This window comes from Sciurus vulgaris (assembly GCF_902686455.1).
Source record: "Sciurus vulgaris genome assembly, chromosome: 16".
In the NCBI taxonomy this organism is placed as follows: domain Eukaryota; kingdom Metazoa; phylum Chordata; class Mammalia; order Rodentia; family Sciuridae; genus Sciurus; species Sciurus vulgaris.
Window position 1 is genome coordinate 18,864,365 of NC_136477.1, and position 24,542 is coordinate 18,888,906.

Sequence of the window (24,542 nt, forward strand, 5' to 3'; positions counted from 1 at the left end):
TGTGGGATTTTTGGCTGGATATAAAAAAACTTTAAAGTATGTGTAAAATTTTGCTTCCTTAAGTTTTTGGCTTTTGGAAAGGCAAATCTAATTGGCTTATGCTACCCATTCCACAATTTATTTTTATTTTTTATTTCTGTTGGTACTGGGGAAGGAACCTAGGGCCTCACACATGCTAGCAAGTGCTCTACCATTACATCCTCAGCTCACTACTCTGTAACTGAGTTGTAGTGTGTCCCTTGAAAGGAAGGACACTATCAGAGTGTACTAGGGCTAAGCCAGGATTCTGGGTCACATCCTGGCTGTCAGACCCTGGCAATTGCCACCTTTATCTGTGATGTAAGGCCCCACCATGGCATAGGACCCTAAGAAACATGACCCAAGTCAGTATCTATAGTGGTATAGATCATGTTCTACACATCTAAGATACCACCAAGAAGAAGGCACACTGTTATAGCATGTATTTTTGGAAGAGGGAAAAAGACTACCAATCAATCCTAACCTTTTCCAGTACCTGAGATTCATCTGGTTTGTCATCTGTAATGACCCCCATGTGGCACACACAACATGGAGGCATGGCTTCTTAAAATCCTGGATGCTGCTTTATTTAAGAAAGGGGCTGGTTCCACTAGCCAGGCCAGCAGAAGGCTGTGGGGGCCCCAGCTCAGTCTTCCAAGGGTGAGGCCAGGAAGCCTCACCATGGGGGTAGGGATGGGGGACACTGTTTTCTTCTGGGGCCCTGGCAGGGCTCCCACCTGGTGGCAACCAGGGTAGACGGTGGGTACCAGCACCGCCATCTCAGGAAGGCACTTTCAGCTTCGGGGTCCCCAGGAAGAACTGTAGGACACGGTCAGCCAGGAGCGCCAGGCAGAAATCCAGAAGCAGGACCTGGGCGATGACGAGCTTGAACTGTCAAGAGCAGGGAGTGCTGATGAGTTGGGGACCTGTGACCAGGTCTTTGCAGCTGGGCCCAGGTTAGCCTCAGATGTAGCTCTGCAGGGCACTCACCTCCACAGGGATGTCCACAAGACCAAACTGGCTGTTGAAGTCAGGTGAGGAGCCCAGGAGCAGGCCAACAATGGCCAGGAGTGACACGGCCAGGCTCCATACCAGGGGCTTGTTCTCAGGCAGGCTTTCCATGAAGGGTGGGCCCTGTGGGGACAGTGGGACAGATGGCTGCATGTGGTAGGGGCCAAGAGGGCATGTGGCAGGGTGTGCTGGGCAAGGGGTCAGACCTCACCTTATAATTGATGGCAAAGGTGGCCATCTGCATGGCCATGGCCATGATGTACACAGTGCTGTTGACCAGGCTCGGTTCAAACTCCTTGTATAGATCTACAAACTGCTCCCGCCTGTAGAGATGCCGGGGATAGGGGATGGTTGGGGGTTTGGGGTGGGCAAGGGAAGAGTCTCTCTTGCTCATGAACTTGCTATGGTTCCTTGGTACCTTAGCACAGAGCCAGGATCCCCTACCTACCTGACCCTGCTGTCCTCACACCCCTCCCAATATCCAAGAGGACCCCCAGGCTCTCTTATAAACATCTGCACACATATCCTCCTGCCACTCCAATCATAGTGACATTACTTCCTTTGGGGACAATACTTACTTCCCAGGGCTCCGGGCCTGGGCCTCACTGTACAGGTAGACAAGGCTCAGGAAGTGCACAAAGAACTGGAGCATAACTGTGAGGATTGTGTAGAGGTTGAAGATATTGGGCAGGGGTCGCTCTCGGGACAGAGTCTTGAGGGGCTGCAGCAGAAGGGTTGGGAGTGGGGTCAGGGCCTTGCTTGCCCTAGGGCCACCCTACCCAGTCAGCACAAAGCTATACCCTTTCCCTCCTGGGAGGCCTTGTGCAGATAGCGGTCACAAAACCCTAGGGTGAGCTGGCACTGCTGCCCTGGTCTGGGCCCTGAGCCCTGTGTCTAGACTCCCCACAGCAGTCTTGGGGGTCTTAATCAATAACAGATCCTATTCTCCCTGTTCCTGCTGTACCAGAACCCACTCAAAGCTGTCCGTGGGGCCCACAGGGCAACCATGAACTAACCCCACTGAACTCCCAAACGCTAGACACTGGGGTGTCAGCCCACATGTCAGGGACTTTATGCTCAGTTCTTGGTTGCCAGCAGCTCCCTCTTTATGAGTAAGCCTGAAGATCAGCATGGCATAAGACTCCATAAGGAGGTCCCACGTAGCCTGTGACCCACTTAGTTTTTTGCATGGCCCTCCATACCCTCTGAGTGCTTTTGGTAACTGTTTCCCCATTTGACTCCTTGTCTATAGGATTCTGGCCCAATTATGGACCACAGTCCATAAACCTTGGGGGTCCCCCAGATATGCCACTCAGAGGTATCCTGGAGTCTCAGCCTACACCCACCCTGCTGGTACTTCCTATAACACCCTGGACACAGCTTCTGGGCTCTGGATCCCCCACTACAACATAGGGATAAGAGTTCCCATTTCAGAGTCAGGCATGGTGGTGCACGCCTATAATCCCAGCAGCCGTAATCCCAGCAACTTGGGAGGCTGAGGCAGGAGGATCGCAAGTTCAAAGCCAGCCTCAGCAAAAGTGAGGCCCTAAGCAACTCAGTGAGACCTTGTCTCTAAATAAAATACAAAACAGGGCTGGGGATGTGGTTCAGTGGTTGAGTGTCCCTGAGTTCAATCCCCAGTACACTTCCCTGCCCTGCCACTGCAAAAAAAAAGAGTTGCCCTTTCAGGGGCTGCTGTGAGGGTGAAAGGATAGCACGTGGCAGGGCCTTTAACAGTCAGCCAGCTAGGCCTTGGCCTCCCAGCACCTCCAGGGCCTACCTTTGAACGAGAGATGAAGAGGAAGCAGCCAGCCAGTAGCAGCCCCTGCAGTGTGGCCTGGAAGTCGCTGAACTTGACACCCTCAAGATAGAGCACACTTTGGCTATAGGCCAGGATGAGAGCATTGAGTGCCAGAATCTTGAACATCTGCAGTGTGGTCACCAACGTGCACCGGCCTTGCTTGATCACATGGCAGACTGTGGGGTGAGCAAAGGCAGGTGAGGGTGGGGTGCTGTACAGGGACGGGCAGGCCTTAATAGTGGGGGCCGGGACTCACTGCATTGGATGGATGAGAGCTTAGAGGTGAAGGGTGCCGCGATGCTGGCATCCCCCAACTTCACAATAGGCGTGCTTTCATCCTCGAGGTCCCGCAGCACCTGGCTTAGGCGGTCCTGTGGGGTTGGGCAGCAGGGGATCAGCCTTGGCCAAAGTGGTTACCAGCCTCTCCCTCCAGAGACTCACCCTTTGGGAAGCTGGTGGTTCCTCAGGGGGTGGAAGCCCTGACCTCTGCTTGGCCGTCCTGGAGGTGGCCCTGATACCACTGTTGTTCAGAACTGGGCTGTCCCGGGGCCGCCGTCGCCGTTCAACGACCCGTTCGGGGGCATTGGCCAGGAGTGCTACACCTGGTAGGGCATCAGGAGTAGGAGGTAAGGCCCTGAGAAACAGACTCCAGTATATCTGTTCATCGCAGAACTGGACATGCCAGCCTCAGAACCACTGACCACCCCCAAGTTTTTCAGCTTGTTCTTGTCCAGAATAGTTTCCAAATCTATTTCACCTGACCTCCCTAAAGAGATCTCCGAAGATGCCCATTTTGCTTTCAATAAACTACTTAAGAAAACAAAATCCACACAGGGCATGGTGGCGCAAGTCTGTAATCCCAGCAGCTCGGGACCCTGAGGCAGGAGAATCATGAGTCCAAAGCCAACCTCAGCAACGGTGAGGCGCTAAGCAACTCAGTGAGACTGTCTCTAAATAAAATACAAAATAGGACTGGGGATGTGGCTCAGTGGCCGAGTGCCCCTGAGTTCAATCCCTGGTACTCCCTCCAAAATAAAACAAAACAAAACAAAATCCACAACAAATAAAACAACAAAAAAATACAACACTGAAAGGGTTATAACTCCACTTGTTTTCAAAGAAACTTATTGCCTAAGGAGGATAACTGGAAGAAGACAATTCTTCACACAATTCTTCAGTAGGTAAAGCAGTCAAACACTGGAAAAGCTCAGAAACAACTTCAGGTTGACCTTTAAAGTTTAACACTGGTGTCCATTTGGCAGAGCCCAGTCTATGAAGGACTAGCAATCATTTTTGGCCCCTGGTTTTCTGAGTTGCCCTCCCCACTGCTCCATCTCTCCCACCCTCTGTCTGTCACTTGCATCCCTTTCTGACCTTGGGACCCTTGGATTTCCCATCCCTTGTACTGCTTCCTCATAGAAGGTGGTGCCTTCATGACTGCCTGTGTGCAACCAAGGCCAGGTTTTCTTGCAGTGATATGTGCCCAACACCAGAACCCTGTAGGGAGGAACAGCTGCCAGCTGCTATTAAGGCTCACCCACATCAGCGTGCTTCAGGGCGCCAACGTCGTTAGTGCCATCCCCACACATGAGGGTCACATAGCCCAGCTCCTTCAGGCTGGTGATGACAAATTCCTGAATGGCAGAGACATGCTGAGTGGGGGCTGTGTGCCTACCCCCAGGGTCCCCAGTACCTGCCTCCCTAGGGCCCTACACGCACCTTCTGTTTGGGGGCCACACGGGCAAACACCTGTACATGGGGGATGAGGTGAAGCAGTTGCTGGGGGTCGGTGGCCTGCAGGTGCGCCAGGCCGTCGCCTGTGAGGCACAGTGCATGCTCCAGGGTCAGTGCCTTTGGGGAGCCTGGGGTCAGGGGTAGCACGATGCTGCCGTCAATGGAACGCCACTCGCACATTTGGCCTGTGGGGCATCCAAGGTCAGGGAAGGGTGCTCAGCCACCCACTAGTCAGTCTCTCCTCTCTAGAATCCCCCATCTTCCAACCCCCACTTCTCCGCCCATGACCTGAGCCCTGGACACCTGAACCAAAAGCATAGGCTCAAAAGAAAGATCAAAGCTTGGAAAGAATAAAAGGGCCCAATAAAAATTCTAAGCCATTTCAAATAAAAAAAAAAAAAAAAAAGCATAGGCTCACCAAATGCCCAATCCTGCTCCTGCTCCAGGCACTTCCAAAGAGAATGTTCACTGAACCCTTGGGTATAGCCTGAGCAATTTGCTTGAGATTGCGTGATGGGGCCAGATGCAAACCCAGTCTGCCTGATCTCAGAAGTGAAACCACGCTTCACCTTGTACAAAGCACCCTCGATACCAATCCCTTGCCTAATGCATTCCCATCTCCATTGCCTGCTTTAAACCCCGTTTTCCTAGAGCAGCCTCCCTCCCAAGTTGTGTGTTTTCTTTTTCCTTTTCCTTTCTCTTTTTCTAGAACTCTTGGCCTTGGCCTGAATACAGGAGCTGAAGATGCAGATGACCAAGAGCAGCCTACCCCATGTTGGACCACTCACCCTGGAAATGTCACAAGTGGGAGGGAAACCAAGCTCCTCTTGGCTTTTGTTGTGGCTGTTTAGATCAGCTCTGTTGTCAATCAATAGTTCTGATTGTTCCCTCTGGGCCACCTGTACACAATCCCAGGGTCCAGGGACCAACACTTCCAAGGGGCTGTTGGCTGGCTGCAGGAGCTGGCCTGGTTGGATCCTACCCAGCACTACCTGGTCCTATAAACATTTGCTACCCACAGCCCTATGTTGCCACTGCTCCAGGTAACTCCTCTTATAATCCTCTGTTGTTACCCACCCAGGTCCTGCACTGAGCACACTCTGTGCCAGTGACATCAAGTGAACTGGGCCAAGTAGGTTCACTTCCAAACCTCTGTTTCCTTGAGTATAAAACAGGGGCACCAGTAGTTGCCTTAGTAGCTGACCTTCTCTGTGGTGTGGGCAAGATAAGCAGTACTGTACAGTGTGGGACAGGATAGGACTGACATGGTAACATGCACCAAGTCACCTACCTGGGGTTTGGTCATACTGAGCACTTGGCAAATGGTGCCTTCACTGGGTGCTGGGGAGCCCAGAAGACCCTTAACTTGGGAGAGGAGTACTTGTACAGGGACTGCGTGCTGGGCCCAAGGTGCCTATGAGGAGATGGCCAGGGAGCCAGTGCCACTAGAGCAGTAGCCAGTGACTCTAGGAATGTGCAGGAACCCCAAGCTGGTATAACCCCCAGCGGCTCATTACTGTAAATAAACACTGCAGATCCTGGAACCAGTGTTCCAGTGACTGCCTATAAGCTGCTCAATGACCTGGGGGTATGATTAGCAATGCCATGATGGCAGTAGGTGATTAAGGACACTGTGCTATTTACTGAGGCAGGATGCTGGGACAGGAGCTATTCCTGGACTAGATCTCCCTTGCATCCCTTCCCAACAGCTGTGTCAGAGCGTCACCTTTCTCTGAGGGAGGCTGCAGGATGAGCGTGTGGGCCTTTTCAATGAAGTGCAACTCCTGGGCCACGTGGCAGGCAGTGAGTGGGTTGTCGCCTGTGATCATGACCACCTTGGGGAGACAAGAGTGAAGGCTTAGCAAAGTGGGCCTGGCAGGGCAGAACCCAAGTCTGGAGACCTGGCCATCATATCTCTAAGGCAGGATGTGGAGGGAGGTCCAGGCCCTCTAATGTTGACCCCAAACAGGGATTGGGGCCACAACCCACCCCCACCCAGGGGATACTGCAAAAATTATATGTATGTGTGAGTTCTGGGAACATCCATAAATTATTTTCAATCCCAAACTTTTGTAATTTTTGTTTGCAATACAAATTAAGCACCAGCCTCTAGTACAGACCCTCTTGGCTTAGCAGCTTCCTATGTGGGGAACATTCTAGTAATGCGAAAGATGGGCTGTGACCTCTGAGGGCCTGGTAGGAACCAATAGGCCTTTCATGGAGCTGTTACCATCTGGGACTGATTACCTATCTCCCACACCCTAAAATGCATCCCAAGTCCCAAAACAGAAAAAACAAACCACCAGAGCCAGACAAAAACTCCTAGGAAAAGGATGGAGGGAGCTCAGTGATAGAACATTTCCCAAGCATGTGCAGGGCCCTGGGTTCTGCCCCAGCACTGTAAAAAACAAAACAACAAAACCACCAGGACAGACTGGAACTGCCGATTCATTTCCCTCAACCCCCACAATGTGAGCTGCAAATTTCTCTCTAAGACAGGGCTGGGGTGGGGAGTGGGAGAACAGTCTCTGCTTTCCAGTGATACTGGGAAATGTGTGGAGGTAACATGAAAAGGGTCAAGAGTATCCTGGATTGTCCTCTGGCTCGAGGCAGAGTGAGCACTGCAGATATGACTGCACCTGGCTAAAATCTCACTTTTGAGACTTAAGGCTGACATTGTTCTCTGCTGCCACCTCCCTGGCCCATCCCGTACCCGGTGTGATGCATTCTGAATCTCTCGAATGACAGCCTTGGAGTCAGCCTTGAGAGGGCAGGATACCACGATGAAACCAACAAACTTGAGGCTGCACTCCAGGGCCTCACGCTTGACCTCCCGGGCCTGTGGACAGATGTGAGGTGCCTTTACGATCTGTCCCTCCCGCCAGTTCCCACTCTGCATTTCCCTTGGAGTGGAAAAAACAGGCTCTTTCTTAGCAACTAGAGTTTCATGTGACAGTGTTGGGGTGGGGGATGGAAGGAAAGGTCCTGTCCTTGAAGGAGAGTCAGGCTAGGGTTAGGAGAGAGATAAGGAAGACACCAGGCATTCTCAAGAGATGGGGTCTGGCAGTGGCTTGGTGATCCAGGCCTTCAGATCATGCCTGTACCTTCTGATTGTGGACATGGGCATGTCATGGAACACTATGGCTTAGCTTCTGAGTCCAAAAGGTTGGGGACTTTCTTTCCTGTAGCCGATAACCCTTACCTACCCTGTACCTTCAGGGAACTCACGGGGTACCAAGAGAAACAGATAATAAAAGAGAATCACAGAAAGCAGAGTGCTGAGTGTCATCAGAGAGATGGGGCAACTGGTGGCATTTAGGGGTGTGGGGAAGGCCTCAGAGATGGTGACTCTTAAAAAGACAAGGGCCTATGCCACTGGGGAGCAGAGGGTTCCAGGTTCAGGAGCAAGACAGTGACCACAAGGAAGGACACGTGCTGGCTGTGAGCCTAGGCCTAGACTAGGGCTCTGTACGTAACTTCACAACCTGACATTTAATTCTAGAAGGATGCTGAGGCTCTGGTATGTAAGCAGACTGAATAAGGGCCAAGGGAGAAGCAGGCAAAGGGGTGGTTGTGTTGGCAATGGAGGTGGGAGAAGAATGTGTGGATGAAGAGATGGAGGCTGAGAGCTGAGGATGCTGCTAAGGCATTTTGGTGATCAGAAAGTATGGAAGGGCAGGAGTAGGGTTGGAGATGGGAATCTGCTATGCCTCCTGCCATTCTCTAAAGACATGCCAGAGTCAGGACAGATCAGGCCCAGATGTGCTCCAGATAATACAGTCCCATGGCTGAGATCTGAGGTACAAGGTAGGAGGGGAGGAGCTAGAAGGATGGCAGATGAAGAGCCTAGATCCTTACCTGCTGGTGGGTGAGGTGCCCTAGCTCCTTGTACCCCAGTGCGAGGACGCGGGCTCCTTCTCGTGAGATCTCAGTGTGAATGTGGTGGTAGTCAGGCGGGCACTGGGAAAACTGCAGGGAATGCAAGGGGATGTCACTGTCTGTCCCTTGCCCTCCCCACCTCTCTCCAGGACTAGGGCAGGCTCACCATGGAGTGCAGGGTTTCGGGGGCCCCCTTCACAGCCGCGATGTAGCAGAGGTCAGTGGAGCCGAGCTTCTCATAGGAGGCGAGCACGGACATTCGCTTTAGGGCACTGGCAAAATGAAAGCGCTGGTGAATTTTCAGCCCCTGAGTTTTAATACTTCGGGGGAATACTTTCTCATCTGGAAACAAATAAGTACGAGTCCTGAGGGGGCTTTGCTCCAAAGAGGCAGCCAAGCCCCCACCTCTCCGCCCAGCCTCCCCACCTCCTTCCTTTCCCGCTTCCCCCAGGGCCTTTTCAGAGGTGAGGCTTCTTGGCTCCAAGGGGGTCAGAGCTGGGAGACCTGAACTTGGAGGATGCTAGCACTGTGGCTTCAGCCAGAACAGTGTGGATTCCAATCCAGGAGGACACCCAAGGATGTGCCCTGTCCCGGGACTGAGGTGAGCCTGTGCCCACTTGTTTAGGCTAACACCACAGTTGTGGACCCACCTGCCCAGAGAAGACAACTTACCCACAACAGCCTGAAACCCTAGTCCCTCACCTTTGGTTAGTGTCCAGTCCACGGCTGTGAGCATGGCCTTCTCAAGGGGGTCACCCACAAGGGTGCCGTCATCAAGCTGCATAAGGGAGTGGCATGAGGCCAGGGCCCGATGTGTTTCTACAGGGATGCTGGACACTGGGGTCACCTCCTTCCCATCTCTGCAAGGACGGGGAGTAGCTGGTTACAGGACAGAGGCAAACCAATTGGAGCTGTACTTCTACCGGGGGGGGGGACCCCAGGAATTGCCAGTGAGGGACACCACGGATGCACCCTAACAAAGCACTTGTTCTGTGTCAATCAGTAAGTATAGCCTGGGGAGAAGTCTGGGTCCTCATGAGGCCATACCAGCCTCACAGAAGGCCCCAGAGGTCATCCATTGTGCAAGGGGTCACATGGTTAGTGTGGAACAGAGGCTGGGCTGGCGGCTCTGGGCCTGAAGTAAGCCCTCATGCTAATGGACTTATTCCTATAAAGGACAACATGGGGAACCCCAGGAAGCAGACCTTTGAGGCAGGGTCTCTGGCAGGTCTTCACTTCAAGGGTTTGGGCTGGACTTTGTTTGTCCTTTGATTTCCCAGAAGCCCCTCTGCTGGTCACCCCTAAGATCCATGATCTCTGACACTCACCTCAGCCCAGCCACACCACGCACCACTAAGCTGTCACTGGTCAAGGTTCCTGTCTTGTCAAAGCAGCACACCTCGACCTTGCCCGCAAAGGGGATCCGGAAGGGCTCGGTGCAGTACATGTCTGGGGAGTGGGAGTCAAGAGTCAGAGGTCCCACCAGGACCCAATCTAGTCAGTACCCCAGTCCCTCCTTTCATACTCACAGAGCTTGGCCAGGGCAATAAGGGAGGTGTTGACAGCTAGGGACAGCTCGATGGGCAGCTCGGGGGGCACAACCGAGGTGAGGATCAAGGTGCACTCCAGAAACAGCTTGTAGCGGTTCCGGCTCGGGTCCTTGGTGCCTGCAAGGACAGGGCCTGCCAGCCTAAGAACCAAGGGGGCAAGGTCTCAAAGAGGCGTCAGGGTGATGTTGCTTACCTTCAATCCACACATAGGCAGCCGCTGCAATGGCAAAGACCAGGAGGAAAAGGATGAAAATGAAGGTCTCCAGGTTGTTTGCAGTCACCCTCTTGACCCCAAAGAGAATTGTGCGCAGAAGCTTGCCCTAGAGGGGTAGAAGGACAGAAGCCTTTTCTGGCTGGGAGACCTGCAGGGGAAGGGTGGCCTTCCTTGCCTAAGAGCATCAAGGCCAGATTCTCTTATGTTTTGGGTCTGAATGGGTTGACATTTCAGCTGTCCACTACCCACCCCAGGGCCTGTCCTCTCTAGACCTGGTCGAAGTCTCGCACCTGGGAAGTGTTGAATCCAGTACGCAGGACATAGGCCACACACCCATTGTCAACCGCTGGGGAGACAAACAGAGCCATCATCATTCGAGTACCTCATGATCAAGCAAATGTAGGGGGAGGTGGTGGGAGCCAGGACACCCTCGGACACCTTTGAGGCACCTACGCTTTAGGCCTGTGGTGGCCTTCTGTGGGGGGATGTGTTGTACCACCTTGGTGCCCCCAAAGATGACATGGAGTCGGGAGTCAGCCTGGAGGTCCAGTACCCGGTCTGGGTTAAGGTCTTCAATTGGTTCCTGGAGGGAAAGAGGAAAGATCTTGATGGTCATCCTCTGCCTTGGATTCCTTGGTCTGAGTCTCTGGAGAGCTGGACCCTAAGACTAGGAGGAGCCAGTCTGACCCCCATGGGTTTTTGTACCTGACCTAGCAAATCCCACCAGGTCATCAGGTCTCTTCCTGTCTTCTGACCACATACATGTGCAGCACTGATCCCCGTGACTCCACACCTGGCCTCTACTAAGACCCTCCCTGGTTTCCCTACCTGCTTCAGTCCAACATTCTCAGGTGTCTGGATATACTCCACATGCCTGCAGTTTCTCACCTCAGCCCCCTGATACCACCCCCAACTACCTCTTGTCCATAGCATTAACTTAAGCCCACTTTGCCTCCTCCATCTGTGCCTGGACAGGATCCCAGCTCAGATAATCTCCTGGCCCATTACCTCCTTTATGAATGAGCCAGGAGATCACCTGAGTGGACCAAGGTTCCCCGAGCCCCCAAGCACCTTCATTTGTGGCACCGACTCCCCTGTGAGCATGGCTTCATCCACAATGCAGCGACCCCGCAGCAGCAGCACATCACAGGGCACTAGGTTTTCCTGGGGGGAGCGGCCTGTGGGGGGAAGGATGCAAGAACTGACCAGTGGCCCTGAGGCAGGGGCTTCCACCTAGATATAACAGAAAGAGGTCTCACCAATGGAGACAATGTCCCCAGGAACAATCTCATCACTGGCAATGGGCCTCCACTTGCGGCTTCGGTAGACCTAGATGGGGGTGTGTTTGTCAGCACAAAAGACACATCTGTGTTGGACTTACCCCAAGAATGGGCAGGGATGCCCCCACCCCCGATTGCCCTGCTGGCTGTACCTGGATCATGTGGGGTTTGTTGCCCATCTTCCGGATCTCTGACATGTTCCGCATCTGTTGCTGCACCAAGGAGGCCTCAAAAGCCACCAGCATGGAGAGTGTGAAGACACTATAGTACCAGTACTCATCCAGACACCAGAGCCCCACACAGAACACCTGTGGGACACTGGACTGTCCATCCATGCTCACTGGTGCTCCCCCCCTGGAGCCCTGTATACCTGAGGAATACAAATTCCACCCACAGGCTCTGACCCATGAGGACAGGGAGAGGTTTTGGGGTTTGGAGGTGGCAGATTTGCACTGGTTGTTAAAGATTCAAGGGAGGGGGCAGGGATAAGGACAGACCTACTCCTTTACCTGAAACACGAAGAAAGGGGCTGTGGCTCTCTCCTTGAAAAGCTCAGAGAAGTCAGGCACCACCATCTCAGCCCTGTAAGAGACCACACCCCACATCCAGTTACTGATGCCAAGTCTCTGAGGTGCAAAGGTCCTATCCCTGACACCTCCACTTGGGGACACTGCAGGCCTCCAGGAGAAACAAGGACCCAGGTATGGCAAGCTTCCACACAGGCAGACCATGATTCCCTCTTGGCTCTGCTCTGCCCAGTGCTGACAAATTGGCCACACGCAGCCCCCTGCTCTGCAGAACCCAGGCTTCAGAATCTGCAATGGGCTCCTCTGGCATCACTCACCTAGAGGGCCTGGAGCAAGATCAGAACCCTGCCACCTGGACAGGTGATAAAGCAAATGGAGGAGTGTCTAATCAAAGGAGGGGAGCCCTAAAGTTACAGAGGTGGTGCTGACAGCTGGGCATTGGCTTGTGGATTTCCCTTGTGGGTTCTCCCTGGGGGGGATCTAAAACACAGATCCTGAGTCCTACCCCCAGTGGAACTGGGATTATCTAACTTCCTGAATAAAATCCCTAGAATTCACAGAGCTTGGCTCAAGGGTGTCTTCTGTGGCACTGTATGGTGGCCCAGTCTAAGGACCAACCAACAAGGGCCATCCTTGCTTTGCTTTGCCCTTGAAGTGAATGGACATGCCCAGATATCATGGGATGTGAGATGATGAAACCAAAGAATGACCCCACTGTTGTAAAAATAATCCATAACAACGGGCTCCCATCCTGTATCCTGTTAGGGGCCTCTACTCAAGGGAAAATGGCATGAAAGATAAGTCGATGACAGTCCATTTATGTGGTCCATCTCAGGCTAGGGGAGAATGGTAAATCCTTCTTCTAAATCTTCACCTTAGATGAACAGTCATGGTAAACACCTTTATAATTTTCTGAAAGTCATTGAGCCAGGAAAGAATCCCTTGGGAGATCTTGTAGGTTTCCAGGAAGAGGACCATTGCCACAGTGGCCAGGATGGGAGCTTGACAGGGTTTGCAGTTCAAGTTCAAGTTGTCCCCTCCTGGATGCATGTCAGCATATGTGGTTTTGGTAAAGACTGAAGGAGAAAGCGCATTAGGAGCATCTGTCATTCTACCCAATACAAAAGAATAGCTATTGTGACCATCAATGTCTTTCTTTTGTTACTTGGGATGAAATCCAGGGTCTTACACATACTAAGCATGTGTTCTACCACAGAGCTCCACTTCCAGCTCTACTAACATCCTTGAGTGTGTGTGGTACTGGGCATTCAATTCAGGGTCTTGCACCCTGAATAGAGGTAAGTGCTCTACCACTGGGCTATATCCCTAGCTTTTTTAAAATTTTAAGGCAAGGTCTAGCTAAGTTCCTCAGGCTGGCCTTGAACTTGCAATCCTCCTACTTTAGCCTCATGAATAGCTGGATTACAGGTGTCCACCATAACATACATGGCTAGGGACAGAAGTTTAAAGAACAAATTTAACAGGAAGAAGGAAATTGCAAGAACAGCAAAATAAGGACCGCTGCTGAGGAAGGCCATGGGCCACGCTCCCTTGAGAAGTAGCATGTTTAAGAGTCTCACACCATGGGGCAAGGGCTCCGTGTTCTAGGCCCTCTGGTGATTCATGTCAGCAGACAAGTTTGGGGGATTCTAGAGCACAGCATGTTTCCCAAAGGTGCCATGTTCACCTGGTATGTTTGGCTAAAAGTCAGATTCCTCTGTCTCAATTCTTGGACACCTTAAGTGCAGAGCAGAGCAGGGTAGAAATGCAAAAGGGGCCAGTACAGGGACTCACTTGTTGCTCCCAAATTTCTTCTCAGCTGCTCGGATCTCTGTGTCTTCCTGGAACCCTCTGTTGCTCTGGTAATATGAGAAGGTGTTTCCCACGGGAAAGGCCACAGGGAGAAATTGCTTTTTCTCAAGGGCATCATAGGAATACTTGATCTTTTGGAATTCGAAGGACAGCACCTCAAGCCCATCTTCACCCTGCAGTAGAAGGTGTTTGTGACAGAGGCCTCTGATCTGAGGGACATCAGCATCGAGGAATCCCTCCCAAGCCCTTGATCTGGGTGTCCCAGGAGGTGGTCCCTACCTCGTCACGATGCAGGGCCACGAGCTCGGTGGAGCCATTGTTGGGGGTCGGTACCACCTTTACGAAGGTCGCTTTGCTAGGGTTGTATTCCTGCCAGAGGCAAAGCATTGCCACTGAGCCTTTCTCAACCCATGGGTCCACAGCTCCCATGGGCAGGGGCAACATGGGCGTAGCAGCTTCATGGTCATGTTCCAAACATGTCACCTGCGCTCTGATGCTGGCTTGGCTATTTTCCAGTCTGTCACTGTATAAGGGACTCCACCTCACTGTGCTCCTGGTCCCATATCATAAAGCTGGGGTCATGGATAGCACCCAACACCCAGAGCTGACATCAACTTATGTGCTAAAAATGTTCCTAGCATGTACGAAGCCCTAGGTTTGATCCCAGAACAAAGGGGGTAGGAAGAATAACAGCTGGCACATAGTACATCCTTTATGAGCCAAGCCCCTGTCACAGCCCACCCTTTACCACTCTGACTCTCCCCATTCCCCATTCTTGTTATGTACTCTAACACACAAGGATTATCCGTGACTGAACTAAGGGCCTTGGTATGTGCCCTTTTCTCTGCCTGGATTACACATTCATACAATTGGCTCCCTTGGTGCCTTCAGGCCTTTGCTTAAATGTCACCTGCTCAGAAGCCCTTTCCTGGCTGCCCCATCTAAAGTTCCCTGGCAATGTCCCCATGCTCATCTCAAAGTTATCACTTTTTCTTGTGGTGCTGGAGATCAAACTCAAAGTCTTGCACATGTGAGGCAAGTGCTATACCACTAAGCCACACCCTCAACTCCTTTTTTAAGTTATTTTATTTTGAAATCAGGTTGCCTAGACTGGCCTCAAATTTGTAATTGAGTAGCTGGGATTACAGGCAGTGTCTCAACGTTGTCTCTTTTTAGCATCAGTTGCTGAGAATGAGTTCTCTCTCCCACCAATGTCACAAAGGCAGTTGGCTTTGCCTGTTTTGTTCATGCTGTTTACCTAAGACAAAGGCAGTACTCCCTCAATCCTGTGAGCTGTATTCATTCCATGGCTGCTCTGTTAGACCCTCCTTTCAGCTAGACCCTGTGATGACTGGTGGGGAAGAAGAGGATAGGAGCATGGTCATGGCTCTAACAAACTGCCATGAAGGGAGTAGACTAGACAGGGAAGCAGGCATAAAACAGTGGTAAATACATAACTATGAACTCTGGTAATGCCATGGAAGAAAAGTACAAAATACAAGGTACTGGATCTATGGTAGGCACTTTGCAGATGACATTTCAGCTTCTCACAATGGCACCTGGAGGTAGGTGTTACCGTTCTCACTTTACAGGAGGGGGAAACTGAAACCCAAAGAGCAAAACCATCCATCTGAGTTGTGATGCAAACCCAGATCTGTCTCTTCTAACCCCAAGGCTGCTTAGCTCCTCCTGGAAAGGAAGTTCACAGCTACACTGTTTTAGCTACAGATCAAAAGGTGGCTAGAAGTCAGTGACGGTGTGGGGAGAATGTCAATCCCCAAATTCCCTTCCTTTGTCTACTGTTGGGGTCTTTCATTGTACCAACTAAAGTCACCAAACCCAGAAGTTTGGGCTCCTCGTGTGGGATATCTTATTGGAAGGGAGAATAGGTTCAATGTCAAAAGAAAGAGGATCCAATGCACATTCAAAGCCAAAAAAGGTAGCTCTGCAACTGTTCTCCCCTTTTCCTCTTCTTGAGGTCAACATACACCTGGGATTAGAAGGGAGTCTCAGTGGAGGCAGACTCCAAACCTGTTGGGAGGCAGTGCCCAGGGCTCCAAACCTGTTGGTATCATATGAGGCAGGCACAGAGGATGGTGGCACAGTCATTGGATGTCAACTGCCAACCTATTGCAGTTTGTGGTCACCACCTTCTATAGCAGTATCCATTCAATTAGAACTCTGGACTGAGAGTTATATGCACTATCTTGCAGCTGTGTCCCAAGCAGTCCTCCTCATCACCACCCTTATCTTAAAGATGGACATTGAGACTCCGCGCTATTAAGCTGTTTACTCACAAATAGCTCACCTTAAACATTGCAATTCACTGCATTTCATGCTTTTGGTTTAGCATGGATGGGAGGCTGAACACTGCACAGCATTACTTGGTTCTAGGACCAGGCATCAAAGATGGGGGGAACCCACCCCACAGATCTAGCCTCACACTTTGAAAATCAAAGTAATAGGCATTCCAGAAGGAAGGCAGGACTGTTTCTGGAGAAACAGAATATTTGACAGTGTGGGAGCTAGACTAACAGGTCCCATCAAACAGCAACATATGCTGGGTCATGCGCAAGTCTTACAGGTTTGCTTTATCGAATTTAAATGATTACACCCAGAGAAACGAAGTAAATCCATAACAGGATCGCACAGCAAGTCAGCAACGGGGTCAAGATTAAGCTTGAGCCAAAGGGTAGAGGGCGCCACTAGGGACTCAGACCTAGCAGATGGGAGGATCCGGACGTGCTGGGGAACTACAAGACTGCTGCAGCTGAGATCGGTGGCGAGGCCCAACCTAGCCAGGGGTCGGGCTCATGCGCGCGCACTTACCGGGGTGCAGGTGAGCGCGCAGTGCGCGTGCACGGACCAATGCCCCGAGAGAACGGTGAGCGCGTGCGCGAGGCAGATAGTGGCGAGCACAAGCAGCGCGGCTTCGGGGATCTGAGCCCAGCTACTGCCCCAGCCCCAGCAACCGGCGGCCGCAGCGCCCAGCCACGCTGGGTACAGCAGCCCCGCGAACGGCAGCACGGTGAGGCGCCGCAGCAGAGCGAGCCGCCGGTATGGCCACACAGCGGCAACCAGCTCGTCGCCGCTTGCTATGAGCGCTGGCCCGGCAGCAAGGAGTGCGCGCGGCTGCAGCCCGGGTTTGGGCTGCCCATCGGGCCGGGCCCCACAAGACCCGGCCCCGCAGGGCACCGTGTTGCCCACCGCCGCCATCTTTCCCAGAGCCGCGCTCGTTTCCGGGCAAAGGCACCGCCTCACTTCCGATGTATTACTTCCGGTGAACCCTAATCGCCGCCATGGTAGACCTGGCAGTAGGAAGCACCAGGGCAACCGAGAAAGCTGGGTCCGGAAGTGGTTTCTCAGGGAGCCGCCATGACAGCCTGTGGTCGGAAGAAGAGACATGGCGTCGCCATGACAGGGCCCGAGAGGCCTAAATCGGCCTTCTCCGCTGCCACGCCGGACTATGACCGGAAAAGACAAAGCAGGCAGGGCAGGTTGGGCGCCACCATGACAACCTGAACAGGAAGAGGCGATCCCTCCTTGGTGACTTCACCAGCTCCGGTCACGAGGGGCGGAGCCTGGAGAGTAAGAAGAAGGGGCCAGACCAGGAAAAGCGGAGTTCAGGAACTGGGTCCGTTAGGGACGGGGCCTGCCTGAGGGCGGGTCTTATGAGGGCCGGGATGGAGATGCCTCCCTTCCGGGGCTGACGGGATTACAGAGCCGACCTAGCACACAGCTATACCAGACAAAAGCTGTAATGTTAATCGACACATACACTATAAAGTCACTAGTTTAAAATTAAGAAGTGAAAATTGGTGATTATGTGAAATTATGTATTATTATGTATTACTCAATGTAGTGTTGCATAAATGCTATTATTTGAACACAACCGCTAAATAGGACTACTGAACAGTGCCAATTAATAGTAATTAATAGGATAGAACAGTTAGTATATGTGAGAAAAAAATAACAGTATTTTAAAATGTATGTGTTGTGGCAATTTCTTTTAACTTCTTTTAAGATTTTTTATTGCATGTTTCAATTTCGTAGGCTATATTGTTGAGTTTTGTTTTTGCTTTTGTTTTCTTGTGGTGCTGGTGAACCAGAGCCTTGGACGTGCTAGGCAAACACTACCAATGGAGCTACATCCCCAGCTCCTACTGTTGGGTATTCTTAAGATACATACATGTAAGACTTCGTAAGTCCATCACTGTGGTGCATACTTGTAATCCTAGGGAGTAGGGAAGCTGAGGCAAGAGGACTGAAAGTTCAAGGCCAGTCTAGGCAATTTAGCAAGACCCTGTCTTAAGAAGAAAAAGTGCATAGCTTCCACAATCACATGAGCCATTTCCTTACCACAACATAAATCTCTCTTTCCCTACTCCAAATATATATTATATATATATGCATATGTACAAATATATAGTATATGTATGTTTATATACACGTGCATACATACATAGTAGGATCATGTCTTAAGTTAAATGTGTAAGTCAAAAATGCCTTTTTTTTTAATGATACTGGGAATTGAACATGACCTTGTGCAAGTTGCATGAGCTACGTTTAGCTACATTCATAGCCCTTTCATTTAAAAAAAAAAATTTTTTTTTTGAAACAGGGTCTTGCTAAAATTGCCCAATTTCAAACTTGCAATCCTCTTGTCTCATCCTCCCAAGTAACTGGTATTACAGGCCGGCACCACTGCTCAAAAATGCATTTATGGTATATGTCTTTAATCCTAGCTATTAAGGAAGCTGAGGCAACAGGATTGTAAATTCAAGGCCAGCCTGGGAAATTTAGTAAGATCCTGTCTCAAAATAAAATTAAAAAGGAGTGGGGGTGTAGGTTAGTGGTAGAGTGCCTAGCTTGTGTGAGGTCCTGGGTTGGATCCCCAAGACTGCAGGGTAAAAAGTGCATTTAATACACCTAACCTACTTGATATACCTTATAATATAGAGAATCGGTTGTTTCCCCTTGTGATCACATAACTGACTGGGACCTGCAGCCTGCTGCCACCTCTCAGCATCATGAGAGAGTATCATACTGCACATAACTAACCTGGGGGAAAAAATCAAAATTCAAAATTTGATGTGTAGTTTCTACTGAAACAATTTCACACTCTAATAAAGTTGAACTATTGTAATTATGGGTCCATTCATAATTCATGTTGCTTAGCTATATCATTATCTGCTCCAAACTGAAATGTGACTTTCCATTTAGAAAGCATGTATAATCCAGCATATGTTCACAAATAATGTCTGGGTTCTGGATTAGGAATGTAGCTCAGTGGTAGTGTTTGCCTAGCATGTGTGAGATTAACAGAGAAGGAATAGGAAACTATAACTTTAAATCTAAGAAGCTCTATGAACACCCTCACAATTATTCCCAAGGCTGTTTTCCTCTACATATAAATTCTTAATAAGCCTATTGATCTTAGAGTATTATGAGCAGTTTAAAATTAATGCATGCATACATTGTTATGCTAACTTACACAACTTGTTTTTCAGACTAAATAAAAGCAGTGGAAAAAACTTGGGGACTCATGGGTACATTCCATATTCTTATCTATTAACTAAATGATGTCAACCTAGAGTTCCTGAAAGAACCAGACCACTGTGACCTGCCCTGTGCTCCATGATTAAGACAATTCACCAGGTTGTCGCTACCCCACACACTTCTCATGTTCACTATTTCTAACGTTTCTTTTAAAAGAAAAACTGGAGACCCCAAAAGCACACCTTACTCTGAAGTACTTGTACTTCTTCCTTGGAGTTCATAAAATCCTGCTGCAATAAATCTTGTTTTCCTAAATAAATACACTGAATAAATCTTGTTTTCCTAAATAAATCTTACAATGTTCCTCTTCTGACATGTCCTGAAATTTCTTTCTGTGGCAAGAGTCAATTAGCCATGACTGGTCTCCCTTCTAGGGGACCTCCTCAATCCTTATCCAGTGACATGATCACCCAGCAATGTGGTAACTGAATACCCTTTCCACCCAATCTAGCATCTCCATCAGGAAAAGTTCTTTTTGTTTTCTCTATTGTGATGGGGCACCAGTTCTGGTCAGGATGGGTGAACTGGGGGATACTGAGGAGGGCAGCAGGTCTGGCTCCCTCTTTGGTATGCAGTGGCTCTGGTAGGTAATCTGTGATCAGACAGGAAGGGCGGCCAGGCACTAAGCTAGACTGCTCCAAGGGCCTCAATGTTGGGAGTAGCCAGAAGATCCTGGGCTGCAGTGGTCAGAGGTGTAGGCACCTGTGAGGTCTCCTAGGGCACCACCCAAGTTTCCAAAAGACAATGGTTGCACCAATACAAACGCACCCTTCTCTGCTCTCCAAAGTCAAACAGGGTTACCAGACCTGAGAATACTAGGTGCTATATCTGTTCACTTCTCTAACACCAACAGCCATTCTGCTGCATGCCAGAACATGGCACCATCCAAACATCTGCTGCCCTCTGCCCCCCACTGTCCCTATCACCAACCCCTGTCCAGTGTCTCTTAAGTAGGAAGTTGCAACCCAGCCATGCAAACCTGGGGCTCTAATCAACTCTCCAGGTGCATAGGGTGCAGGTGTTAGCACCTCCCAGTGACACTGAAGGTATGGACTTAACCTAATGCCTTTACATACACATTCTGGGAATACACACATGCCCTCTCCAGGGGAGGAGCTGCAGGCCCAGTCTCTGCTAGTTCCACCTCAGATCTCTGCAGGTGCCTGATCTCCTCTTCCTTTCCCTTTGACTTCTGAGAGCAGAGGCAGATTTGTGTGTCTCTAGAGTGGGACAAGGAAGAATTTCCCTGAGGCAGCTCAGCCAATCAGACCCTACAGCAAAGCTGGCTGACTGTTGCTTCCCTGTATTACAACAATCTATCGCTAGGTAATCACTGTCCATCAGCAGATATGTATGCTGGATAATTTTTTTTGTTGTTGTTTATCCATCTTTTGAAAGTTGCTGGGATTACAGATATCCACTGCACCTGGATCTATCCAACCTTTGATGAGTATTTCAGCTCATTTCAGATTTTGCCTATTAAGAATAAAACTCATGAAAATTCACATTCAAGAGTTTGTACCACATCAATGTTCATAGCAGCTCAATTCACAATAGCCAGACTATGGAACCAACCTAGATGCCCTTCAATTGGTGAATGGATAAAGAAACTGTGGTATATATATATACAATGGAATATTACTCAGCTATAAAGAATAATAAAATATGGCATTTGCAGGCAAATGGATGAAATTGGAGAATATGTTAAGTGAGATAAGCCAATCTCAAAAATCCAAAAGAGGAATGATCTCACTGATAAACGGATGATGACACTTAATGGGGGGTGGGAGGGGGACAAGAATGGAGGAAGGAGGGACTGTATAGAGGGAAAAGAGAGGTGGGAGGGGTGGGGGGAAGGAAAAAAATAACGGAATGAATCAAACATCATTATTCTATGTAAATATATGAATATGCAAATGATATGCTGTTACTCCATGTACAAACTGAAACAACATGTATCCCATTTGTTTACAATAAAAATAAATTTTAAAAAATAAATTAAAAAAAGCGTTTGTAAAAACATGATATTGTGTCTCTAGGAAATTTTCTATTATTCTTCTTAGAGGCAAAATGATTGGGTGTTGTGTAGGTATATGCTTAACTTCTTCAGACACTGCCAAACTATTCACCAAAGTGTTTGTTCCATTTTATATCACTGGCAGGTGTGAGAGTTTCCATTGTTCCACGTCCTCATCAACATTTGATATAGTCAGGCTTTATTTATAACTTGAGACTTCCAAGTAGGAAGTTTAAATTCTTAATGGTGTTTTACATATGCATTTACTTAATGAATAATGATGTCAAATGACATTTCATAGTCTTATATGCCTCTGATACAAATCCTGTAGTTAAGTGTTTGTTGCATTTGTTTTAAGATTATTAGTTCTTGAGATTCTTTATATATTCTGGATATGATACTTTATTAGATTATCATTTGTAAATATTTTCTCCCATTTGATGGTAACACTCTAAAATTCCTTAGCAGTATCTTTTTTTTTTTTTAGCAGTATCGTAATGCAGAGATTCTTGATTTATTTTATTTTATTTTTTATTTTATTTTATTTTTTTGTGGTGCTGGGAATCAAACCCATGGCCTTATGCTTTCAAGGCAAGCACTTTACCGACTGAGCTATCTCCCCAGCCCTTGATTTATTTTTGAGACAGGGTCTCCCTGTGTTGTCCAAGATGGATTTGAACTCCTGGGTGCAAGTGAGCTTCAGCTTCCTGAGTCACTGGAACTTTGGGCACATGCTACTATGTCCAGCAAAAGTTCTTAATTTTGATGAAGCTTAATTTAAAAACTTTTAAACTGGTCCTGTCTTTTTGTCATACTCATTTGTGTGTGTGTGTTGCTGGGGATCCACCCAGGACCTTGTGCATGCACATGACTTACCAATGCAAAACACCCCCACACCTCATTTGTGTGAATATTTTTACCTAACATAGAGTTCAATAGTTTTACCCATACTTTCTTTGCGACTGTGAAAATTTAGGTTTTACATTTAGATCTATGATTCATATTGAGTTAATATTCGTACATGTTGTGAGGTATAGATCCATGTTCTTTATCTTTGTGTATACATATTCTGTTGTCGAGCATTGTTGAAAGACAATTTTCTATTGCATTGTTCACTTAAAAAAAACACTTGACCACATGTGTAGGTATATTTCTGGACACTTTTTTCTATTCCATTGGTGTATGTATCTATTTTTATGCCAAATGCACACTGTCTTGATTACTAAAGGTTTATAGGTTTTTAAATTAAGCATTGTTATATTATCCAAAGCTTATTTATAGGTTTTTAAATTAAGCAATGTTATATTATCCAAAGTTTCATTTTCTATTTTGTTCAGAACTGTTTGTTCATTCCAGATCCTTTGCATTTCCATATTAATTTTATAACCACATAATGTATTGTTATTATTCTTGTTTTATAGCATTAATGATTTTTTTTTTGATTCTGGGATTGAACCCAGGCTCACCTGCATGCTAAATATATGCCTTGCTACTGAGCTAACCCCTCAATGATCTTTTAAAAAGATTTAGATATAGTAAAAATCTTTTGTATTATTAAGACTACTTGAGTTGTCATTTTTGGTGCCCTTCATTCTTCTTTGTATGTCTAGATTTTCTTCTGCTTCAGGAATCCCTTCAACATTTCTTATAGAGTAAGAATGCTGATTGCAACTCTTTCATTATGTCTAAACAAAGTACTTATTTCCCTTTATTGAATAGCTATTCTTGGTTGGGTATAGGATTTTAAGTTGATGTAATTACTCTTTCAGTTCTTTAAGGATGTTGTTCCACTGTCTGATGATTTGCATTATTTCTGATCAGTATGTTATCAACTCTATCTTTGCTTCTCTATAGTGAATGTCTTTTTTCTCTATTTACTTTAATGAACTTTTCTTTCTTCCTGTCTTGAAGCACTTAATGATATGCCTTGGTGTAAAATTTTTAAAATAAATCTTCTGCTTGTGGTTTAATGATCTTTTTGGATATTTGGGTTTATACTTACTACCTAATTAAAAATTTTTGGAGCCATTATACTCAAATATTTTTTCCATCCTTCCCTGCTTTCAAGGAGTCCAATTATAAGAATATTATGGCATTTGTAGTTGTACCAATACAGAGTTCACTGATATTCTGTTCATTTTCTCTATTATTTTTCTCTGTATTTCACTTGTAACAGTTTCTATGGCTAAATCTTGAACTTTACTCATCTTTTCATCTGCAGTCTCTTTCCTGTTGTTTATTCTTCCTGTGGAAAGCGAGTGAACCCAGGTCATCTGCTGATCTTGTGGTATAGGCAAAAGCCAAGCCTCAGAAATATTTCTTGCCAAAAGGCAAGGATATGAACAGCGTGGATGTTTGGCTCCGACATCAATAGTTATCAGACATTCCAGTACAGTGGGTTTTCTGTGTGTAGCAGAATAGCTGCAGAATGTTTCTAACACTGTGACAACAGGATAGCCACAAAATGTTTCTAGCTCTATAACATTTTAGCGCACAGAGAAGCCTCTTGATAACTCATAAGTCTTAAACAATTTACAAAGTTCCTGTAGTTTAATTTCCTGATAATGACTTCCTTCCTATATAGTAAACATGAGCTAGTTCTGGGTTACTGTTCCTTAATCAGGGGACAGTGTTCAACCTGGCCCCAGCTTTGCTTAAAAATGTCTCTGGGTTTTTTTTTTTTTTTTTCTTTTTTCTGTGTTTTTCTTAAAAATTAAAAAAAAATAGTTGTGGAAGGACACAATAATTTTATTTTATTTGCTTGTATTTTTTTATGTGGTGCTGAGGACCAATCCCAGTGCCTCACATGTGCTAGGCAAGTGCTTTTCCACTGAGCTACAACCCCAGCCCATGTCTGCTTTTTTTTTTCCATCTCCCATCACCTCTACTCCAGATCCTTTGTTGATGCTACATAGGTTGCAGCACCTTCCATTGTATTTTTAAATAGTTTTCATCTCTATTAGTTTGATTTGTTTTTTGTTGTTGTTGTTGTTGTTTTTTGAGCTTTAAGCATTTTGTGGTAAAATATGCATCCATATATTTTTCATTTTAACATTTTAGGTGTATAACTCAGTTTCATTAAGTACATTCGTAATGTCACATAACTGTTTTTGCTATCCCTAAAATTCTCATCATTTCAA

The 24,542-nt window shown here is 48.0% G+C and overlaps 1 protein-coding gene across 1 annotated transcript; it reads right to left on the reverse strand.

Annotated features, from left to right (window-relative positions):
• Positions 1 to 580: 580 nt before the first annotated feature.
• On the reverse strand, positions 581 to 17,806 carry ATP13A1 (ATPase 13A1). The gene is made up of 26 exons (XM_079116548.1): positions 16,656 to 17,806; positions 14,106 to 14,195; positions 13,809 to 13,999; positions 11,997 to 12,069; positions 11,640 to 11,795; positions 11,467 to 11,536; positions 11,279 to 11,385; positions 10,661 to 10,790; positions 10,498 to 10,553; positions 10,187 to 10,313; positions 9,973 to 10,110; positions 9,772 to 9,892; positions 9,146 to 9,303; positions 8,610 to 8,785; positions 8,423 to 8,533; positions 7,278 to 7,403; positions 6,291 to 6,399; positions 4,550 to 4,749; positions 4,368 to 4,464; positions 3,272 to 3,432; positions 3,087 to 3,201; positions 2,810 to 3,006; positions 1,608 to 1,750; positions 1,241 to 1,352; positions 1,009 to 1,152; positions 581 to 909 (listed from the first exon to the last, which is right to left on the reverse strand). Exons 1-26 carry the CDS (start codon positions 17,229 to 17,231, stop codon positions 799 to 801), a joined length of 3,795 nt encoding a protein of 1,264 aa, XP_078972674.1. The 5' UTR covers positions 17,232 to 17,806; the 3' UTR covers positions 581 to 798.
• Between the last annotated feature and the right edge of the window lie 6,736 nt (positions 17,807 to 24,542).